Source organism: Corythoichthys intestinalis, chromosome 8 (assembly GCF_030265065.1).
Source record: "Corythoichthys intestinalis isolate RoL2023-P3 chromosome 8, ASM3026506v1, whole genome shotgun sequence".
Taxonomy (NCBI): Eukaryota; Metazoa; Chordata; class Actinopteri; order Syngnathiformes; family Syngnathidae; genus Corythoichthys; species Corythoichthys intestinalis.
The window spans coordinates 15037505-15057398 of record NC_080402.1 but is presented as its reverse complement, the minus strand read 5'-3'; the positions used below and the strand labels follow the sequence as shown (position 1 = coordinate 15057398).

At 38.5% G+C, this 19894-nt stretch overlaps 1 protein-coding gene across 1 annotated transcript in view; it reads left to right on the top strand.

Annotated features, from left to right (window-relative positions):
* Window positions 1-1780: 1780 nt before the first annotated feature.
* Window positions 1781-19894, top strand: part of LOC130920466 (uncharacterized) — a 30765-nt gene continuing 12651 nt past the window's right edge. The window contains exons 1-3 of the mRNA XM_057843718.1: window positions 1781-1819; window positions 4762-4869; window positions 18034-19482. Coding sequence (XP_057699701.1) covers window positions 4812-4869; window positions 18034-19482 — 1507 coding nt within the window. The 5' untranslated portion in view covers window positions 1781-1819; window positions 4762-4811. The remainder of the gene's footprint in view (window positions 1820-4761; window positions 4870-18033; window positions 19483-19894) is intronic.

Below are 19894 nucleotides of genomic sequence, written 5' to 3'. Positions count from 1 at the left end.
ATGAAAAGATTAAAAGCATAATATCCATGGTATAATTGTTATGACAACAATTTAGAATTGTTTAGGCTATACTCTGCACAGCACTGGCAATTGCCCACATAACCACAGGTGGGACTTAAAGTACACAGTCAGCAATTCGTTTCTCAACAGGTCTAACTTGTAAAACATAAAAAAGATTGGCACGGCAGCCTATTTAGCTTACCATATTTAGTTGTCCAAAACATTCCTAGTAGTCATTGTTGCTTTTCTGACTCGTTTGTCTGTCTTTTAGGCATGTTGAAATACCGTTTGATCCTAAAGTGTTTTCTAGTTTATGTCAGTGGCTGATTTGTTGGTCCAGCTTTTGAGCGTATCAACAAATCTCTCTTTCAAATGACGTAACATTTTTATAAAGAACATTGTTAGCAGCATCTCCAAGGGGCCGCTGTCCCGTTTCAGTGTGACCGGCATTGCCAATTTGGCGCGGAAGAAGAAGTGGGTGAGCGTATGGAGGAGAGAAAGGAAGCGCGGTGTTGATTTTTTACTATGGTTCAGAGTTGAAAGCACCGCTAACCAATTTCGATTGGCTGGCAACCAATTCAGGGTGTAGTTAGGTGTGTATGTATTGTTTTTGGTCACTGTTGTGACCGGTGGTTTGATACTGGTTAAGTTACATTCCACACAATGTTCATCCTTCGATACATCTAATTTTCCCTTGGCCCAGCTTTACCCAACCTTTGCATTTGCTCATTGTTGTGCAGTCCTTTCACAATTGGAAATGCAATTTCTCAAGAAATTGCTTTGGGACCAGTTGTTAAGAAATCCAGAATATGCTTGTTTTTTAGCAGTACCAGTACCAAAATACAACAAATCTGGCAAGGTTCTGCTGAATTTGTTGTGATTTGGTACTGGTTTTTCTGGTACAAAAAACACTATACAGTAGTATGAAAAAGTATCTGAACCTTTTGGAATTTTCTAACATCTTTGTCAAAATCACACAGATGAAAAAACAGTGTCTGCTTTAACTAAAATCACCCAAACATTTATAGGTTTTCATTTTTTAATGAGGATAGTATGCAAACAATGACAGAAGGGGGAAAATAAGTAAGTGAACCATCACATTTGATATTTTGTGCCACCCCCCACCCTCTTTGGCAGCAATAACTTCAACCAGACAATTCCCGTAGCTGCAGATCAGACTGGCACATCAATCAGGACTAATCTTTGCCCATTCCTCTCTACAAAACTGCTGTATTTCAGTCAGATTCCTGGGATGTCTGGCATGAATCACTGTCTTTTGGTCACGCTACAGCATCTCAATGGGGTTTAAGTCTGGACTTTGACTTGGCCGCTCCAGAACGTGTATTTTGTTCTTCTGAAACCATTCTGAAGTTAATTTACTTCTGTGTTTTGTATCATTGTCTTGTTGCAGCATCTACCCTCTTTTGTCGTGAGTTGGTACAGGTTTTGCTGGTACAGAAACCACCATACTGTATGCTTGATTTCGTGCTTTGCTCTGCTAGTGTGTAAATTTTTCTCAACTTCCATTGGCATTGACAGATGTAGCCGTCATTGGCATTTGTAGATATGACCGTCTATAGCAGGGGTGGGGTAACTATTCCACAAAGGGTCGCAGTGGGTGCGGGTTTTTGTTGCATCCCATCAAGAGGACACCTTTCACCAATCCGGTGTCTTACAAGTGCAATCAGTTGATTGCAGTCAGGTGCTTCTTGTTTGCCCAGAGCTCTCACTGGTTAAACTGCCTGTGTTGGATCAGTTGTAACAAAGACCAGGACCCACTGCAACCCTTCAGGACCGGTTTGCCCATCGCTGGTCTATGGTATTCACAGACATAGCCTTGATGATTATAGACTTCTTTTGCACAGATGGTTACAGACGTCTTTGGCATTGGCGGATTTAACCATCCTTGGCATTGACGGAATTAGCTGTCTTTGGCCACTGACGGATATAGCCGTCTATGTCATTGACAGTTATAGCTTTCTTTGGTATTGACGGATATAGCCAGTGTGTACTTGTGCTGCATGTGTTCCTGTACTTTTGCAGTACTTGTATGCATAATTGTACGCGTACTTCCACTTTCAATTATATGTCGACTTTACTTTTACTTTACGTGTACTTGTACTCCTTAAAGGGGAAGTTCAGAATTTTTGACGTAAGGCTTACTCTTCGAGTTAGCAGGGGTTTAATTAGTCGGTGGAGTTGATTTGACATATTTCATGCAGTTTGTTCGTTATTTGTTAGTTTCAGTGCTCCAGAGTGGATAAGCTAGTGCGCGTCAATGGTGGCTGCTTAGCATAACAATAAAAAACAATATTGCACGCATGAGAATCATATATAGTGTTGGCTATGTTTTTAAGAAAAAGTTATTACCAAAGCACATGTTTGTTAAACTTACCATTCTGTGTAAAATAATTGTACTATCAACAGCAACATTTGTAATTCAGCAGCTCTGCAGGGAACAGGCTGTCAAGTCAAGCAAGGCGGAGTGATATCACATCGGTTAATCACTCCAGTATCCACAATTTTTTTTTTTTTTTGGGTGGGGGGACGAAAGGGACTCCCCATCAGACTGAGCACGAGTGGCCGAAGCACTCCTCTCTACTGTGGTCACATTACGCATCTAAAACAAATAGTCCTGCAGAATGAAATGAATTACGCCAGTTTGGTATAACATTGTTTTGGCCGCATGGGTATTTCAAACAATGATCTGCATTTTGAATTTATTGGACTATGTTAGATCTGTTTATATTGTTTTTTTTTTTTTGTTTTTTTTTTGGCGTGCTAAGCAGGAACCATTGACTCACACTAGCTTAGCCGCCCCGGAGGACTTAAACTAATAAATAACGCACAAAATGCTTGGAAATCCTTTGAAATTAACTCCACCGACTAATAAAATCGACGCTAACTTGAAGATTAAGCCCAATGTCAAAAATTCTGAACTTCCCCTTTAAATTTGTGCGGGAACATTTACATGTAGCCTACTTATATAAGTACTTGTTGTTTTACGTGTACGTGCATGTGTACTTTTACTAAACATCTACAGTGGGGCAAATAAGTATTTAGTTAACCACCAATTGTGCAAGTTCTCCTACTTGAAAAGATTAGAGAGGCCTGTAATTGTCAACATGGGTAAACCTCAACCATGAAAGACAGAATGTGGGAAAAAAAAAACAGAAAATCACATTGTTTGATTTTTTTAAAGAATTTATTTCCAAATTAGAGTGGAAAATAAGTATTTGGTCACCTACAAACAAGCAAGATTTCTGGCTGTCAAAGAAGTTTAACTTCTTCTAACGAGGTCTAACGAGGCTCTACTCGTTACCTGTATTAATGGCACCTGTTTTAACTCATTATCGGTATGAAAGACACCTGTCCACAACCTCAGTCACTCACACGCCAAACTCCACTATGGCCAAGACCAAAGAAGGACACCACAGACAAAATTGTAGACCTGCTCCAGGCTGGGAATACTGAATCTGAAATAGGTAAAACGCTTGGTGTAAAGAAATCAATGTGGGAGCAATTAGAAAATGGAAGACATACAAGACCACTGATAATCTCCCTCGATCTGGGGCTCCATGCAAGATCTCACCCCGTGGCGTCAAAATGATAAAAAGAACGGTGAGCAAAAATCCCAGAACCACACGGGGGGATCTAGTGAATGACCTACAGAGAGCTGGCACCACAGTAACAAAGGCTACTATCAGTAACACAATGCGCCGCCAGGGACTCAAATCCAGCACTGCCAGACGTGTCCCCCTGCTGAAGAAAGTACAGGTCCAGGCCGTCTGCAGTTCGCTAGAGAGCATTTGGATGATCCAGAAGAGGACTGGGAGAATGTTTTATGGTCAGATTAAACCAAAATAGAACTTTTTGGTTGAAACACAGGTTCTTGTGTTTGGAGGAGAAAGAATACTGAATTGCATCTGAAGAACACCATACCCACTGTGAAGCATGGGGGTGGAAACATCATGCTTTGGGGCTGTTTTTCTGCAAAGGGACCAGGACGACTGATCTGTGTAAAGGAAAGAATGGGGCCATGTATCGAGAGATTTTATGTGAAAATCTTCTTCCATCAGCAAGGCATTGAAGATGAGACGTGGCTGGGTCTTTCAGCATGACAATTATCCCAAACACACAGCCAGGGCAACAAAGGAGTGGCTTCATAAGAAGCATTTCAAGGTCCTGGAGTGGCCTAGCCAGTCTCCAGATCTCAACCCCGTAGAAAATCTGTGGAGGGAGTTGAAAGTCCGTGTTGCCCAACGACAGCCCCAAAACATCACTGCTCTAGAGGAGATCTGCATGGAGGAATGGGCCAAAATATCAGAAACAGTGTCTGAAAAGCTTGTGAAGAGTTACAGAAAACGTTTGGCCTCCGTTATTGCCAACAAAGGAAACATACAAAGTATTGAGATGAACTTTTGGTATTAACCAAATACTTATTTTTCACCATGATTTGCAAATAAATTCTTTAAAAATCAACTGTGATTTTCTTTTTTTTTTTTCCCCACATTCTCTCTCTCATGGTTTAGGTTTACCCATGTTGACAATTACAGACCTCTCTAATATTTTCAAGTGGGAGAACTTGCACAATTAGTGGTTGAATAAATACTTATTTGCCCCACTATACACTACACTACCTTTTTTTGGAATCCAAAGTAGGAGTACATCCTTTGAAAGGCTGCTGCAATAACCAATCAGCTACAAAACAGTTGCTGTGGCCCACCTCCGCTGAGCTTATGCCCCTTAACTTTTTGCCAGAGGCATATATATATCCTGGAAAAAGGAGGGGGAAGCCCCTGGCAGTCAAAATGAAGTCTCTGGTCCATGTGTGCTGCGTTCTGGCCCTGCTGGCTCTGTCTCCTACAGGTATGGCTCAAAGGCTTTGGGTGTGTTTATGCTGCAAAATGCATTTTGCATTTTGAGTCATATTTGTCTTGAGTTTTTCCAAGAAGATGAGGTGAGTGAAAATTAAGGAATACTGATACACTGCAACAGAATGGACCTACAATGGGTGTGTGGTTTTACTTTGAACAATAGATTTTGCTCAGGAAACATTTACTAAAGATGCATCATGGACCTTTAGAACTATTTAGCAAGGAGGTTGAATATCATGTGGAAATAATTTACATAGGAATTCAATTAGTGAACATCACTGTTCTTGCAAATTAGTGAACATCACTGTTCTTGCAAAAAAAAAAAAAAAATAGTGTACAATATTGATGTGGTGCAATTTGGATCTTTGTGAGTATGAAATAGTAATGTCAGAGTCTAAGATGGGACACCAGCTGATGGAAAATGTTCTCTCCGCTGCTTATTCTCGTTGCCCTGGAGAGACAGCGCTGACAGATTGAATTGAGCTAGCTACACACGCACACGTGTGCACACACATACACACTTTCATATAAAACTCCAATTAATCACCGAGAATTAATTAATTTGAACAGTGAATCAATTTTCTGTGCTGTTTTTCAATTATTCTTTTCAGTTCTCACAAAACGAAAATGACATTATTTCAATTAAGTACATCAAAACAAAGTTTGAATAGATTAATGTGCAATTTAGTTGACATTTTCAGCTTCATTAAGACACCCTGTGTGTCCTTGAATAGGTTCATTTCAGACCCTGCAAACAGCTGCAGTCACACGTCAGGCATTTGTCAGGCTAAATCGTCACCAGATACTTGAGTAACTGATCTCTTTGTGGCTTTTTAGAATGTATGGATATCTTCATTAAACAGATATGCACATTGAAAAACACTAATTTGATGTTTTAATACTTAAATATTGGTCATTCTAAGCAAAGCTTATTGTCTTTGCTATATTGGCACTGGAAATGCCATGTCAATGTGTTCTCACTCTCTAACTTGTGAATGTCAAAGGATAATGAAAATATATACCAGTCACGATATTGACTTATACTGTTAAATAAAAATAGGTACAAATCTTTTTTGTGTAACACAAAATTGCTGTATATAAAGTAGGGCTGCAGTTATCGATTACTTTAGTAGTCGATTAATCGATCAACTAGTTAGTTCGAATAATCGAGTAATCAGATTAGGAACATTTAATGCATTGCAGGATAAATTTTAGGAGATGTAAACGAAGACTTCCTATAATTGTACTTTCAAAAGAGCATTAAATGTAAATACAAAATAAAATTCCCTGACTCTTGCTTCAAACTATACAGAATTGCATCTTCATTTAAAAATAAAATACCTGAGTTCAGCTTCAAACGGCATAAAAAAATAAATAAGTACAAAAAAAGAACAATTGGCTAACTTGCAGAGCAAAAGTCCGCTAGCTTAAAGGCTATATAATGGTAACGTTGTTTTACAATGCTCTTAACAAATCGTTCAAACACATATTCCCACAAAAAATGGCTAAATATACTTATAAACTAAATTACGAATGCATTAAAAAAAAAAAACAGCGCAAACAAAAACCTAGCTTATGTTGGTCTTAACAGGGAGCAGCTGGATTCAGCCATGTGAAATTATGTCATATTCACCGTTGCCACAAGAGGGCAGTGTATCCACCCAAATCAATAAAAGTAAATCCAAACACTTTTAAAACAAACCATTACAATGCCACTTTGATTAAACGAATAGACAAAGCATCAAAATTTAATTTGAATCTTTTTTCTAATCAAATTACTCGAGTTAATCGATTAATCGTTGCAGCACTAAAATATCACTAACTACTAGTGCACGATAATTATTGGTCCGATAATTATCGGTCCAATAATAGGAATTATGACGTCATCCCGATAAATCCAATAACATTATTAATAGGACCGCTAATATGTATAAATAATAAATAACAAAAATAAAATACCTGAGTTTAGCTTCAAACGGCATAAAAAAATAAATAAGTACAACAAAAGAACAATTGGCTAACTTACAGAGCAAAAGTCCGCTAGCTTAAATGCTATAAAATGCTAACGTTGTTTTATAATGCTCTTAACAAATCGTTCAAACACATATTCCCCAAATAAATGGCTAAATATACTTATAAACTAAATTACGAATGCATTAAAAAAAAAAAACAGCGCAAACAAAAACCTAGCTTATGTTGGTCTTAACAGGGAGCAGCTGGATTCAGCCATGTGAAATTATGTCATATTCACCGTTGCCACAAGAGGGCAGTGTATCCACCCAAATCAGTAAAAGTAAATCCAAACACTTTCAAAACAAACCATTACAATGCCACTTTGATTAAACGAATAGACAAAGCATCAAAATTTAATTTGAATCTTTTTTCTAATCAAATTACTCGAGTTAATCGATTAATCGTTGCAGCACTAAAATATCACTAACTACTAGTGCACGATAATTATTGGTCCGATAATTATCGGTCCAATAATAGGAATTATGACGTCATCCCGATAAATCCAATAACATTATTAATAGGACCGCTAATATGTATAAATAATAAATAACAAAAATAAAATACCTGAGTTTAGCTTCAAACGGCATAAAAAAATAAATAAGTACAACAAAAGAACAATTGGCTAACTTACAGAGCAAAAGTCCGCTATCTTAAATGCTATAAAATGCTAACGTTGTTTTACAATGCTCTTAACAAATCGTTCAAACACATATTCCCCAAATAAATGGCTAAATATACTAATAAACTAAATTACGAATGCATTATACTTACTTACATGCAATATTAATGTGCAATATTCAAAGTCCTCACTGTCAAACTGCTGCTACTTCACTCATTTGCACTGCCTGAACATAGGACTATCTCAGACAAATTTATATTCATATTTATTTAGATTTTATACTTTTATATTTGAAAGTCACGTTTGAAATTTTAACTTACCCTGCACTGTAAAGGCAGATGCTCCACAATTTCATTGTATAACTGTATAATGACAATAAAGGGCTATTCTATTCTATTCTATTAAAAACATATTAGCACAAACAAAAACTTACCATATGTTGGTCTTAACAGGGAGCAGCCGGATTCGGCCATGTTAAATGAGTTATGTCATATTCACTGTTGCCCTAGATGGCAGTGTATCTACTAGAGCTGGGAATCTTTGGGCACCTAACGATTCGATTACGATTACGATTCAGATGGTCCGATTCGATTCTAAAACGATTATTGATGCACCCCCCCCCCTTTTTTTTTTTTTTTTTTTTAAATATTTTGTACATTTGTTCCAAAATTGTTCAAAAATACTCTCAGGCTAAACCAAACTACTATTTCAGTATCAAGTTAACATATAGCAGTAAACAAATATACAAAAATAACAGTAAATAAAAAACTCCAGTCCCCATTCTGTATCAGCAGCTTTAAACTACATTCAATTAATTTAATGTTGTGAATCAACCGTTAAAGTTGTTAAAATTGCTCCCGTTAATCCATAATTTCCCTTTTGTCAACTTTCGACATGTGAAAGTTTTAAAACTATTTTAAAGATAGATTCAAGTCAATATTTTACCGATTTAGGAGTATTTTAGATAAAAAGTTAATTAGGTTTGCTTGGAAGGTTCGCTACAACAGCCTTGCAGAGAAGTGTACTGCTTTAAGATGGCAGCCGTTTACTACGTCTGCATCTAGCTTTTTGTAGATGTGCTGCAAACGCTACCACTACCGTAGTGCATCTAGTCTTATATAAATGATATCTACCGTAACATTATGTGGATGACGTACTTTTGTAGCAGCTTCAGGTATGTTGTTGTGTTTTTTTATCTCGTGGCATGAGTTGAGCTAGAGCTGTGAGTTGAGCATTGGCATTACCCGAGGGGCCGGGTAATGAGAAGCATGATGTTTAGCTACTCTCGCTCCGTTGCTCATTGACCGCGCGGCGCGCTGAGTGTGTTGTACTTCCGCTTTACTTGGCATATTTCAATAATCGGAATTTGGATGTTTGTGAATCGTTCTCGAATCGCGAATAATCTAAGAATCGGAAATTTTGCACACCTCTAGTATCTACCCACATCAATAAAACAAAATGCAAACACTTTCAAAACAAACCATTACAATGCCACTCTACTTAAACGAATACACGAAGCAGCGAAATGTGATTCGAAGCTTTTTTTTTTCTAATCGAATTACTCGAGTTATTCGATTAATCGTTGCAGCACTAATATAAAGGTTTGAACGTTGGCAAAATGATATAAATTCTTCAGGATTAATAGAAATTTTCATGGACTTGAATAGGTTAGAAAAATGCAATGCCATGTTTCTCACTTAAATATAGTAAATCTTGAAAAGCTGAAAAAACTTGTTGTATAATGTATAAGTAGACATTTTTGCAAAACAATTAACCAAATGCTATTAACTAAAACAGAATATTTACAAACACTGACTAAGTTAATTTGCAGGCAGCATTGTGACCTATAGTAGTGGCTACACGTAGCAGGGTGTTTGGCCTATTACACACGCCCATTTTGGGCATTGAAAACAAAGCTTCTTTAAAACTCCGTCCAAAGTGAAGATGTGCGAATTCTGCGTTTGTGGCGCGATCATGTGAGCACTGATAACCGAAGATTTAACTGTGGAAATGTCACTGACTGCGACAAACTTTGTTCTTAGGTCACACGTGAGACCAATGTTTACATCGTTTACATTTAGATCTGATTATTAGACAGTGGCTTTTTGCTTCCATTTATTTACAAACTCTTGCAGTGCTTCATATTGAAGAACACACGCAAAGGATGGGGGTATTATGGACAATTATTTTTCGCGCATTGTTATGAATGTACTTAAAAACTAATTTTTTAATTTTAAATTTTCAGGAAGTATAAGGGCAGGATCCTCGGTTTTAAGTCTCTTAGAGACTTGTAGACTCTAATGAGCCACAATTGTTCTCTTTTACTTAAATATCTAAATCAGAGGTTGAGGGCCACATAACTTTTGCCTTCTCTGATGAGGGGCCGGGGTCAGCTTGTAACAGAAAAAGTGTGACGATTGCAGGAATGCCTAAATGTAAAAATGTATTGTTTTTCAGAAAGCCACAATCAAATAACCCTTTCTCGATTCTTCACGGAACAAAAGTAAATAAAATCAAAATAATAATATTAGGGCTGTCAAAATTATCGCGTTAACGGGCGTTAATTAATTTTTTTAATTAATCACGTTAAAATATTTGATGCAATTAACGCAGATGCCCCGCTCAGACAGATTTAAATGACGGTATAATGAAACGCACACTTGTTAATTGTGTTTTATGGAGTTTTGCCGCCCTCTGCTGGCGCTTGGGTGCGACTGATTTTTTAGGCTTCAGCACCCATGAGCATTGTGTAAGTAATTATTGATATCAACAATGGCGGGCTACTACTTTATTTTTTGATTGAAAATTTTACAAATTTCATTAAAACGAAAACATTAAGAGGGGTTTTAATATAAAAATTCTATAAATTGTACTAACATTTTTCTTTTAAGAACTACAAGTCTTTCTATCCATGGATTGCTTTAACAGAATGTTAATAATGTTAATGCCATCTTGTTGATTTATTGTTATAGTAAACAAATACAGTCCTTATGTACCGTATTTTGAATGTATATATCCATCTGGTGTCTTATCTTTCCATTCCAACAATAATTTACAGAAAAATACGGCATATTTTATAGATGGTTTGAATTGCGATTAATTACGATTAATTAATTTTTAAGCTGTAATTAACTCGATTAAAAATTTTAATCATTTGACAGCCCTAAATACAATATAAAATAATATAATATTGATTAAACATATAATAACCAAATAAACCTCTCTGGGTTCTTCACAGAAAAAAGCCAGGAAATAAATAACACTATTGAGAAAATGAATAAATAAATCAAAATGCTCTCTGGTATTGTTCAGGGGGCTGGACCAAATGTGGAGGCGGGCCCTATCTGGCCCGCGGGCCGTAGTTTGGGGACCCCTGATCTAAATGGACAGTACTTATATAGCGCATTTATCTACATGGTTACCATGGCCAAAGCTCTTAACATTACCACATATTTACCCTTTCACACACACATTCACACACCATTGGTGCTGCTGCCGTGCAATGCGCTGCCAACCTATTGGAGGCAAATTAGGGTTCAATGCCTTGCCCAACTGCACTTCGACAGTAGGCAGTCGTATCTATAATATTTAGTACATGTTTTCACCTACGAAGGGCGCCATGTTTTATGCGCGCAATGGACGTTCTGGGTGAAGACGTAGTTTGTCACTCACAAAACGAACACTACGGGTCTTCTGCAATTTTTTCTAAGTGGCGTCCAACACATGCACACATCAGTTAAACGTGACGAGTACTTACTAGTTGTGTTTTTATTGAGTCTTTTATTACCTTTTTATTGCCTCAAAATACTTTTTGCATGTGTTTCCCTCTTTTTACTTTTAAGGATTGTGTGTTTTCCCTTTTGGTAGCTTTAAAGCACATTGTTGATCTGTTGACTACATTAGACACATAGTGTATTTAAACTACCCTTATTTGATATTACTACGTTTAAGTATTTTCTCAAGGCATCTTTAGTATGTTCTGTCTGCATGCCTCTAAACAAAACAAGCTGAAAGCGCACAGTAGCACTTTGGGTGCCAAATTCACCTCTTGTAGACGTTTCGCTGGTGTAGCATATTTTGACAGAACACTTTTTTTTTTGTTTACTCTCGTCTCACCCCATCTTTCCTATTCATTTTTCTTTTGCTGGTAGTTTTGTGAAAACTAGCAGACAGTGCAGTCATGCTCATTAATGTTCTTGTCGGGTTCAAATTGAAAGGGTTGGACAGATGACATGTTTATGTCGCTAGAGTCACACCCCGGAAGCCCAGCAGCGTAACCAAGTGACGCTACTGCCCTGCTATGTAAACAACAATGGCGACCTAATAGTTAAAATCAATTTTACAAATTGTATAAAAAATGAAAACAACAAGAGGGGTTTTAATCTCAAATTATTTTAACTCATAATAAAGTTTATTTTGTAAGAACGACAAGTCTTTCTATCCATGGATTGCTTCGCTTTAAAAAACCCTGCTAGGTATAGACATGGCCTTGGTTTAAATTTCATCTCAGAACAATCTACGGATTTTACATGTTCTTCTTGTGTTTTAATGGGTTTCGTTAGTATTTCAGCTTCCAAAAACATTCACGGCAGGTACCTTCAAGACCCCAAATTGTGGAGGAGCGTGGTTTTCTCACTAAACTAACAGACTTCCAAACAGTTTGAAATTATTAAATTGCCTTTAGATTAATTAAATTATTACTCGTCAACACCTACAGTATATTATGCTGCTAAACAGATGTCACCGCACCTACCAATACATTTATTGCAAAAGGTCTATGGGAGGTGCATTCCTGCCCAACCACTGATGCTGTTAAAAGGAATGTGTGGTGCCATATGTCACATTAAAGTAGCATGGCAGCTTCCTGACAATCACAAGGAAAAGGAGAGCCTCATATCCCCTGAAAAATGAGAGCACAAATGTCCTTCCTTCTTTTCAACTCATTACATGAGCCTATCTCTGCCTTTCAAAGGTGACATCTTGTATTGTACTAGGATAAATCACACCACACAGCAAACTCCACCAATATCACCAATAAAGTTTAAACTAAATGGTGCACGTAACCACCAAGAGCCCTGAAACATTTGCCCCTTATTTGCTGACATTTGTGGGACACCTAAGTCTGGGAAAGACACACCTGTGCTATAATACAGCCAACATGGTGGCAACACGTGACACTTGGCTGCACATGAACTTGAAATCTGACATTCTCTCCGGGGAGCGATAAGCTAGCAAAGCACATCATCTGCAATAAATAGCTTAATATGTGATTCACTCTCTTAAAATAGAGAAAGAGAAAAGACGATTATTGCAAGAGTGAGGAGGTTGCTTGCAACAGAGTACAGATAAACTCATCATAAACAAAATTCATGCACGCAAACAAGTAAAATTCTGTTGGTAAATGTGTTTTGAATCTCCATCTTCGGGCATCTAGAAGGGAAATAAGCCATCTGAGCCAATACAAACAAAGGTAGGACTGTAAAACACAAAAAAACAACAATAACAAAAAAATATATCACATTTAGTTCAGATTGTCAAGATGAGGTTTTCTAGTTAAGTTACTGTTGTACAGTCCCTGACAAAAGTCTTGTCGCTTATCCATTTTGTAGAAACAATTGCTAATAACCTGACTTTTAATTATTATTGGTTTCAGAAATGGCTCATATGAAAGCTAAGAATTTCCCAAATGATGTTGAATGTACAAAAATATATTTGTTCCACTGAAAAAAAGATTTATCATTTAATGAGGACATAAAGGTCAAATTTTGGCAAGACAAAAGTTTTGTCATCTACAGAAAGTAGTGTGAAAATTGAACAAAAAAATGGACTTCACATACAAAAATATGTTACATAAGCGAATTAGGATTTGTTGATATTTCAGACTATTTATCTCTCAGGGTGCAGACAATTAAAAACCGTGTGGCATTTGCCAAGGCCCACAGCCTGTCAAAAGGATGGATGCTGGAAAAGTGGCAAAAGGTGGATTTTTCAGATGAATTTTCCATTGAATTACACCACAGTCGTCGCAAATATTGCAGGAGACCTACTGGAGCCCGCATGGATCCGAGATTCACTCATAAAACAGTGACCACCCTAACCCTAACCACAAACCTTAGCTGCCTCTTACATTCCTAACCATAAAAAGGGGCAAATTCAGCAGCAGGATCGTGCTCCATCGCATACTTCAATCTCTACCTCAAAGTTCCTCAAGGCAAAGAAGATCAAGATCCACCAGGATTGGCCAGCCCAGTCACCAGACATGAACATCATTGAGCATGTCTGGAGTAGGATGAAAGAGGAAGCATGGAAGACGAAACCCAAGAATGTTGATGAACTCCGGGAGGCATGCAAGACTGCTTTCGTTGATGTTGCTGATGACTTCATCAATAAATTGTATGAATCCTTGCCGAACCGCATGGATGCAGTCCTTCAAGCCCATGGAAGTCATACAAAATATTAAATTTGGATCTCACAGCAGCACTACTTAATTCGCTTATGTTATGTAACATATTTTTGTATTTGAAGTCCATTTTTTGTTCACACTACTTTCTGTAGGCGACAAAACTTTTGTCTTGTCAAAATTTGACCTTTATGTCTTCATTAAATGATAAATCTTTTTCAGTGATATATAAAAAATATATTTTTGTACATTCTCCATCATTTGGGAGTGTCTTTCATATGAGCCATTTCTGAAAGCAATTGAATAATTAAAAGTCAGGTTATTCGCAATTGTTTCTACAAAATGGATGAGCGACAAGACTCGTCAGGGACTGTATGATATTAGAATTTTAAAGAAGACATACATGAATCATTTTTTTCCTCCACAATGACTTTCATGTCAAAATACCTCAAGGATCAAGAATAATGGCACAACTCTCATAAACTACATTGCAGTAAAGGGCACATACTGTAAACACATGACATATGCATCCCGAAATATAGAGCTGACTCTTACTGTTCCTTGAAAGTGGCTCTAGATGTTCACCCAGCAAAGCTGATTACGTAATGACTAAATTAGATAATACTCTCAGATAACAGCAGGACAGAAGTTTTCTACAGCTTGCTCATAAGCACAAATTCTGACATAGGAGGTAAACAACATGCATTAGCTAGTAATTCAGACACATCAGTATTTGTATACAAACAATCGAAAAAATAAAAAAAGGTGGCCTTTTAATATGGCTTCAAAATGTTCACAGTTTTAGGAGACAAGCTCAAAAATTGACAAATACTGTATGTAAAAAGGTGTGCCAGCTGTTTGTGCCCATCATCATTTTTCGCCCTCTCCCCACCTTGTAACATGAACTGTCCACACACTATATTAGCTGCCTCGCATTAGAATGTGTTGTACCGTGTGTTCACACGAGCGGGTAGTTAAAATTAAATAGAGGTTATAACCTTGTGGTTCTTGTAAACTATAATTCAGGAGAGGGATTCCCTACAGTTTTCATTGTTTGGAAGTCGCTGTAAATTTTTTGCTAGTTTATTTATTATTTAATTTGAATGGAAAATCTGAAGAGGTGTCGATACAAATTTAGTGAATCCCTAATATAGCTCGGTCTTTGTTTAGTACAGTGGATTTCGAACATTTTACAGCACCTCAAGATTTCCTTGACTTCCTGATGTAATAGGCCAAAATTTTCATGGTTAAAAAAAAAACATGTGGCTGCTACAGTGTATCACAAAAGTGAGTACACCCCTCGCATTTCTGCGGATATTTAAGTATATCTTTTCATGGGACAACACTGACAAAATGACACTTTGACACAATGAAAAGTAGTCTGTGTGCAGCTTATGTAATAGAGTTCATTTATTTTCCCCTCAAAATAACTTAAAATATAGCCATTGGTATCTAAACCCCTGGCAACAAAAGTAAGTACACCCCTTAGAAACTACGCACATCCCTAAATGTCCAAATTGAGTACTGCTTGTCATTCTCCCTCCAAAATATCACGTGACTCGTTACAGGAGTGCTGTCAGCATTGCTGCAGAGATTAAAGATGTGGTGGGTCAGCCTGTTAGTGCTCAGACCATACGCCGCACTCTACATCAAATTGCTGTGCATGGCTGTCACCCCAGGAGGAAGCCTCTTCTGAAAATGGTACACAAGAAAGCCAGCAAACAGTTTGCCAAAGACATGTCAACAAAGCACATGGATTACTGGAATCATGTCCTATGGTCTGATGAGACGGGCGAGCACATTTAGAGATGTACGTAGTTTATATGGGGTGTACTCACTTTTGTTGCCAGGGGTTTAGATATTAATGGCTATATTTTGAGTTATTTTGAGGGGAAAATAAATTAACTCTACTATATAAGCTGCACACGGACTACCTTTCATTGTGTCAAAGTGTCATTTTGTCAGTGTTGTCCCATGAAAAGATATACTTAAATATCTGCAGAAATGTGAGGGGTGTACTCACTTTGGTGATACACTGTAAATTAAATCAGGTATTTACTTGATAGCCATCCAATCCATCTGAATTGGAAAATACCGAATGGAATTTGCAATATTTTCTTAGCACTAAAGATGCAAAAGAGCAGACAGTTGCTCAAGTTACTATGATCCGAATCGAGTCTTACCTGTTGTGGGCAAGTCAAGTCGAGTCACAAGGTTATGTCGAGTCAAGTCGAGTCGAGTCACAAGGTTATGTCGAGTCAAGTCGAGTCGCGTCACAAGGTTATGTCGAGTCAAGCCGAGCTGAGTCACAAGGTTATGTCGAATCGAGTCGAGTCACAAGGTTATGTTGAGTCGTGTCTCAAAGTTATGTTGAGTTAGGTCACAAAATAATGTCGAGTTGAGTCACATGGTTATGTCGAGTCGAGTCGAGTCGAGTCACAAGGTTATGTTGAGTCGAGCCACATGGTTATGTTGAGTCGAGTTGAGTCATAGGGTTATGTCGTGTCGAATCGAGTTACAAGGTTGAGTCGAGTCACAGGGTTATGTCGGTTATGTCGAGTTGAGTCACAAGGTTGTGTCGAGTCACAAGGTTGAGTCGAGTCACAAGGTGATGCCGACTCGAGTCTCAAGGTTATGTCGAGCCGAGTCACAAGGTAATGTTGAGTCGAGTTGAGTCAAGCCACAAGGTTATGTCAAGTTGAGTCGAGCCACAAGGTTGTCGAGTCGGGTCACAATGTTATATCGAGTCACGTCGAGTCAAGCCAAAAGGTTATGTCGAGTCAAGTAGAGCCACAAGGTTATGTCGAGTCAAGTCGAGTTGAGTTGAGCCACAAGGTTATGTCGACTCAAGTCGAGTTGAGTTGAGCCACAAGGTTATGTCGAGTCACAAGGTTATGTCAGGTCGAGTCGAGTCACAAGGTTATGTTGAGTCAAGTTAAGTCGAGCCACAAGGTTATCTCAAGTTGAGTCGAGTTGAGTCATAAGGTTATGTCGTGTCGAATCGAGTCACAAGGTTGAGTCGAGTCACAGGCTTATGTCGAGTCACAGGGTTATGTCGATTATGTCGAGTTGAGTTGAGTCACAAGGTTGAGTCGACTCACAAGGTTGAGTCGAGTCACAAGGTAATGTTGAGTCGAGTTGAGTCGAGCCACAAGGTTATGTCAAGTTGAGTCGAGCCACAAGGTTATATCGAGTCACGTCAAGTCGAGCCACAAGGTTATGTCGAGTCAAGTCGAGCCACAAGGTTATGTCGAGTCAAGTCGAGTCGAGTCGAGCCACAAGGTTATGTCGAGTCACAAGGTTATGTCAAGTCGAGTCAAGTCACAAAATGATGTCGAGTCGAGTCATAAAATTATGTGGAGTCCAGTCGAGTCACAAGATTATGTGAAGTCGAATCGAGTCACAAGGGTATGTTGAGTCGAGTTGAGTCGAGCCACAAGGTTTTCTTAAGTTGAGTCGTGTTGAGTCACAAGGTTACGTCGAGTCGAATCGAGTCACAAAGTTGAGTCGAGTCACAAGGTTATGCCGAGTCGAGTCACAGGGTTATATCAAGTCAAGTCGAGTCATAGCCTCAAGTCAAGACCTTCATCATTGTTCCCCAGCCCACTTGCAAAGCAGTCACTTTTATATTTGAGGGAAACCTTCCTGTCAATATAAGTCAATGTAAAAAAAACAAAACAATGCAATATAGTCTACAGGGAATTTGATTTATTTTCGATTGCCATGATGTTCCGTGAGGGCGTGGTGAGAGCGGCCAAGGTGACCAACCGGATCACTAGCAGGTGGGAACCAATCTACGATCCAAGTTTTTCGAGTCATCTTGTCAAGTCCCAAGTCATTGTCTCACGAGACAAGTTGCGTCGAGTCTTGATTTATTGCTCCATAAGTTGAGTTACGTCCCGAGACTCTGACCCTCCAAGCTCAAGCAAGTCAAGTCCAAGTCTGTGTTTTTTTTTTTCAAGTCTGTGTTTTTTTTTCAAGCCCGAGTGAATTTTTAAGTCATCAAATTTGCGACTCGACTCTGAGTCCCTGTGACTCGAGTCCAATTGTCTGCAAAATAGTGAAAAATGACACCTTAATCATTTACCGATAATATTCTCACTTTCTCCCTTTCTGTGGCTTAGTGCCAGGCTCATCCATCCCCGATGAAGACCCACTGTTACCTATTCGGCTCACGGAGCCTGAGAGGAACCTCTTCTCTTGTGGATGTGGCACAACAGAAGATCACCCCAGCCAGAGTTCATCAAATGACACTCCAGCCCCAGAGAGGCCCATATGTCAACCCTGCACTCCAATGCCAGCTGCGTCTGAGCAAGAGTCAGCCCCGCTCTTACAACGTGAAGAAGAAGAATTAGCGGAGAAAGCGCAAACTGAGGCTTCTGCTATTGAGTTAACAAGCAATGAAGAGGAACAGGAGGAATCTGCTCTATATATTGCAGCACAGGAGGAAAACCAAACAGAGGTTACATCTGTGACAGAAGTGAATGAGAATGAAGGAGTTGGTAAGGATGTATCTCCTGCAGAAGTGCATACAGATGAGGAGGACACAAGTAAAGACGCAATAGATGAATTGCCAAAAGATGAAGCAACTGTCCCTAACCATGCAGATTTTGGAGAGGAGGAGCTGGTTTTGGAAACAGAAGAGGAAACACATGAAGAAGATGTGGACAACGAAGGAATAGAGCTAAAAGATGTCGAGGAGGAGGAAACATTGGAAGAAGCTGAATCAGAGCAAGGGAACGTTCTTGAAATGAATGCTGAACCTGATGAATTACAAGTGTCTTCTGAAGCTGAAGTAGTTGATGACACTGAAACTGAGGTTATTTCAGATCCTGAACATGAAGAAGAACCTGATACTGTAGAGGAACATATGATGACAGAGGAGATATCAGAACATGAATCAGAACATGAAGCTGAAACAGAAGTTATTTTAGATTCTGAATCAGAACTTGAGGTTGAACCAGAAGTTATATTAGCACCTGAAGCAGAATATGAATCTGAATTAGATGTGATGTCAGAACCTGAAGAAGACGTGACATCGGTTCTGGAATCGGCAGTTGAAGTTGAATCAGAAGTGACAACAGAACCTGAAGTGGAATATGAAACTGAATCAGAAGCGACATCTGAAACGGAACCTGATTACAAAACGGAGCAAGAAATGATATCAGAACCTGACATAGAAGCAGATCAAGCAGAAGTGATTTCTGAAACTGAAGCAGACTATGAAGCTGAACCAGAAGTGGTATTTGAGCCTGTAGAAGAAACACCAGAAGTTTCTGATAATGACATTGATGTAAATGCACCAGAGCTTGGACTTGTTTCTGAACCAGAAGCAATTTCAGAGCCCGAAGAAGAGTCAGAAGTCATTCATAAAGTGGAGGTTGTTGAAGAAGTCCCACCAGAGTCTATTGAAGAAGCAACTGTGGAAGATCCAGGTGAAGAAACATCTGAAGAAGTCACACAAGAGTCTATTGAAGAAGCAACCGTGGAAGATCCAGGTGAAGAAACATCTGATGAAGTGCCAGAGGTGGAGGACAATCCTGTGGAAGTAAAAGAATCTGCACAAACCACAGGTACCATAAAAATATAATAGATATTATGCATTCATATAGCTTGCACAACAAGTACGATGAATATTCTCAACCTTCTACAACATTGATATAAACCAAGCATAAATGGACATAGAAATTGAATGCATTGAACATTTAAATGTAACGGGTCATGACACTTAAAAGATCTTCCTCAGCTTCCAGTCTTTCTTTCCCAGGCATGTGCATTCTAGCGAATATGACACTGTGAGTGGCTAAAGAGGAATTAGCAGCAACCTCTGTTACAGAAATAAGCAGACCAAAATAGCAAAGGAAGCGAATAGAGTGATAAATGTGCATGTGCTACAGCATGATATAACAGTCAAGCCTGTTCTGAGCACATGTGGTCCACTCACTTGGAAGCATTTGACATGGGGATTACATTCATTATATGAAT